The sequence below is a fragment of the Corvus brachyrhynchos genome, unplaced genomic scaffold (genome assembly GCF_000691975.1).
Source record: "Corvus brachyrhynchos isolate BGI_N302 unplaced genomic scaffold, ASM69197v1 scaffold418, whole genome shotgun sequence".
Classification (NCBI taxonomy): domain Eukaryota; kingdom Metazoa; phylum Chordata; class Aves; order Passeriformes; family Corvidae; genus Corvus; species Corvus brachyrhynchos.
This window is the reverse complement of record NW_008239541.1, coordinates 718-3,005: the sequence shown is the minus strand read 5'-3', so window position 1 is coordinate 3,005 and position 2,288 is coordinate 718. Positions and strand designations below refer to the sequence as shown.

Here is a 2,288-nt window from a genome sequence, read left to right as displayed (position 1 = left end):
CCAAAAAAAAAAATCAGGAAAAAACCCCCAAAAAACTGGGAAAAAAAACCCCCCCCCCCAAACCAGGGAAAAATTCCCAAAAATCAGGAAAAAATCCCCAAAAAAATCAGGGAAAAAATCCAGAGAAATCAGGATAAAAAAATCCCCAAAAATTCAGGAAAAAAATCCCCAAAAGTCTGGAAAAAACCCAAAAAAATCAGGGGAAAAAATCCAAAAAAATCCATGAAAAAATAAAAAAAAATCTGGAAAAAAATTCCCAAAAATCAGGAAAAAATCCCCGAAAATCCGGGAAAAAAACCCAAAATTCACCAAAAAATCCCCCCAAAAACTGAGAAAAAAATCCCCAAAAATACGTTAAAAAATCCAAAAAAGCCCAGAAAAAAATTCCCCAAAATCTCAGGAAAAAAATCCCTTAAAAATCCAGAAAAAAAATCCCCAAAAATTCAGAAAAAAATCCCCCCCCAAAATCCAGAAAAAATCCCCAAAATTCAGGGGGAAATCCCAAAAAATCTGGAAAAAATCCCCAAAAATTTAGGAAGAAATTCCCAAAATTCAGGGAAAAAACCCAAAAAAATCAGGGGGGAAAAAATCCAAAAAAATCCCGAAAAAAATCCCCCAAAAATCAGGAAAAATTATCCAAAAAATCAGGAAAAATTACCCAAAAATCAGAAAAAAATCCCCCAAAATTCAGGAAAAAATCCCCCAAAAAGCAGGGGAAATAAAATCCAAAAAATCCCGGAAAAAAAATCCCCAAAAAATCAGGAAAAATCCTCCAAAAATCAGGAAAAATTTTCCCAAAATATCCAGAAAAAAATCTCCAAAAATCCAGAAAAAAATCCCCCCAAAAATCAGGGAAAAATATCCAAAAATCAGGAAAAAATCCTCCAAAAATCAGGGAAAAATTTCCCAAAAAAATCTGGGAAAAAACCCCAAAAATCCGGAAAAAATCCCCAAAAATCCATTAAAAAAATCCAAAGAAATTCCAAAAAAATCGGAAAAAAACCCCCAAAACCAGGAAAAAATCCTCCAAAAATCAGGGAAAAAACCCCCAAAAAAATCTGGGAAAAAACCCCCCAAAATCCGGAAAAAGCCCCAAAAATCCATAAAAAAATCCCAAAAAAATCCCGAAAAAAATCCCCCAAAAATCTGAAAAAATCCCCCAAAATTCAGGCCCCCCTCCCTCAATCCCGGCTAAAAATTCCCGAAGGTTTTTGGGGTTCTTCCCGCAGGATTTGGGGTCCCACCTTCCCCCGGGCTCCTTCTCGAGGGTCGGGAAGAGGCGGAACGGGAGCGGGGCCGGGATTTCGTCCATGACCTGGTACTGCATCAGCGTCATCTGCGGGAATTCCGGAGAAAGGGCGGCAATTCCGGGAGAAACGGCGGGAATTGGGGAGAAATGGCGGGAATTCCAGGAGAAAGGGCGGGAAACTGGGGAGAAAGGGCGGGAATTCCGGGATAAACGGCGGGAATTTCGGGAGAAATGGCGGGAATTGGGGAGAAAACTGCGGGAATTTGGGGAGAAATAGTGGGAATTCCGGAGAAAGGGCGGGAATTGGGGAGAAAGGGCGGGAATTCCGGGATAAACAGCGGGAATTTGGGGAGAAATAGTGGGAATTCCGGAGAAAGGGCGGGCATTGGGGAGAAAGGGTGGGAATTCCGGAGAAAGGGCGGGAATTGGGGAGAAAGGGCAGGAATTTCGGGAGAAAGGGCGGGAATTCGGGAGAAAAGGGCGGGAATTGGGGAGAAAGGGCGGGAATTGGGGATAAATGGCGGGAATTCCAGGAGAAACGGCGGGAATTTGGGAGAAAATGGCGGGAATTGGGGAGAAGGCGGGAATTCGGGAGAAAGGGCGGGAATTTGGGAGAAAGGGCGGGAATTGGGGAGAAAGGGCAGGAATTTCGGGAGAAACAGCGGGAATTTGGGGAGAAAGGGCGGGAATTCGGGAGAAAAGGCGGGAATTCGGGAGAAAGGGTGGGAATTGGGGATAAATGGCGGGAATTTGGGAGAAGTGGCGGGAATTCCGGGATAAACAGAGGGAATTTGGGAGAAAGGGCGGGAATTGGGGAGGAAGGGCGGGAATTTGGGAGAAAGGGCGGGAATTTGGGGAGAAATAGTGGGAATTCCGGGAGAAAGGGCGGGAATTCCAGGAGAAACGGCGGGAATTGGGGAGAAAGGGCGGGAATTCCGGGATAAACGGCGGGAATTTCGGGAGAAATGGCGGGAATTTGGGAGAAAACTGTGGGAATTGGGGATAAATGGCGGGAATTCCAGGAGAAACGGCGGGAATT

The 2,288-nt window shown here is 44.4% G+C and overlaps 1 protein-coding gene across 1 annotated transcript in view; it reads right to left on the bottom strand.

The window, feature by feature from the left end:
- AP4M1 (adaptor related protein complex 4 mu 1 subunit) overlaps positions 1–2,288 on the bottom strand; it is a 4,240-nt gene that overhangs the window by 1,355 nt on the left and 597 nt on the right. The window contains exon 2 of the mRNA XM_017741315.1: positions 1,173–2,288. Within this exon, the coding sequence (XP_017596804.1) occupies positions 1,173–2,288 (1,116 nt within the window). The remainder of the gene's footprint in view (positions 1–1,172) is intronic.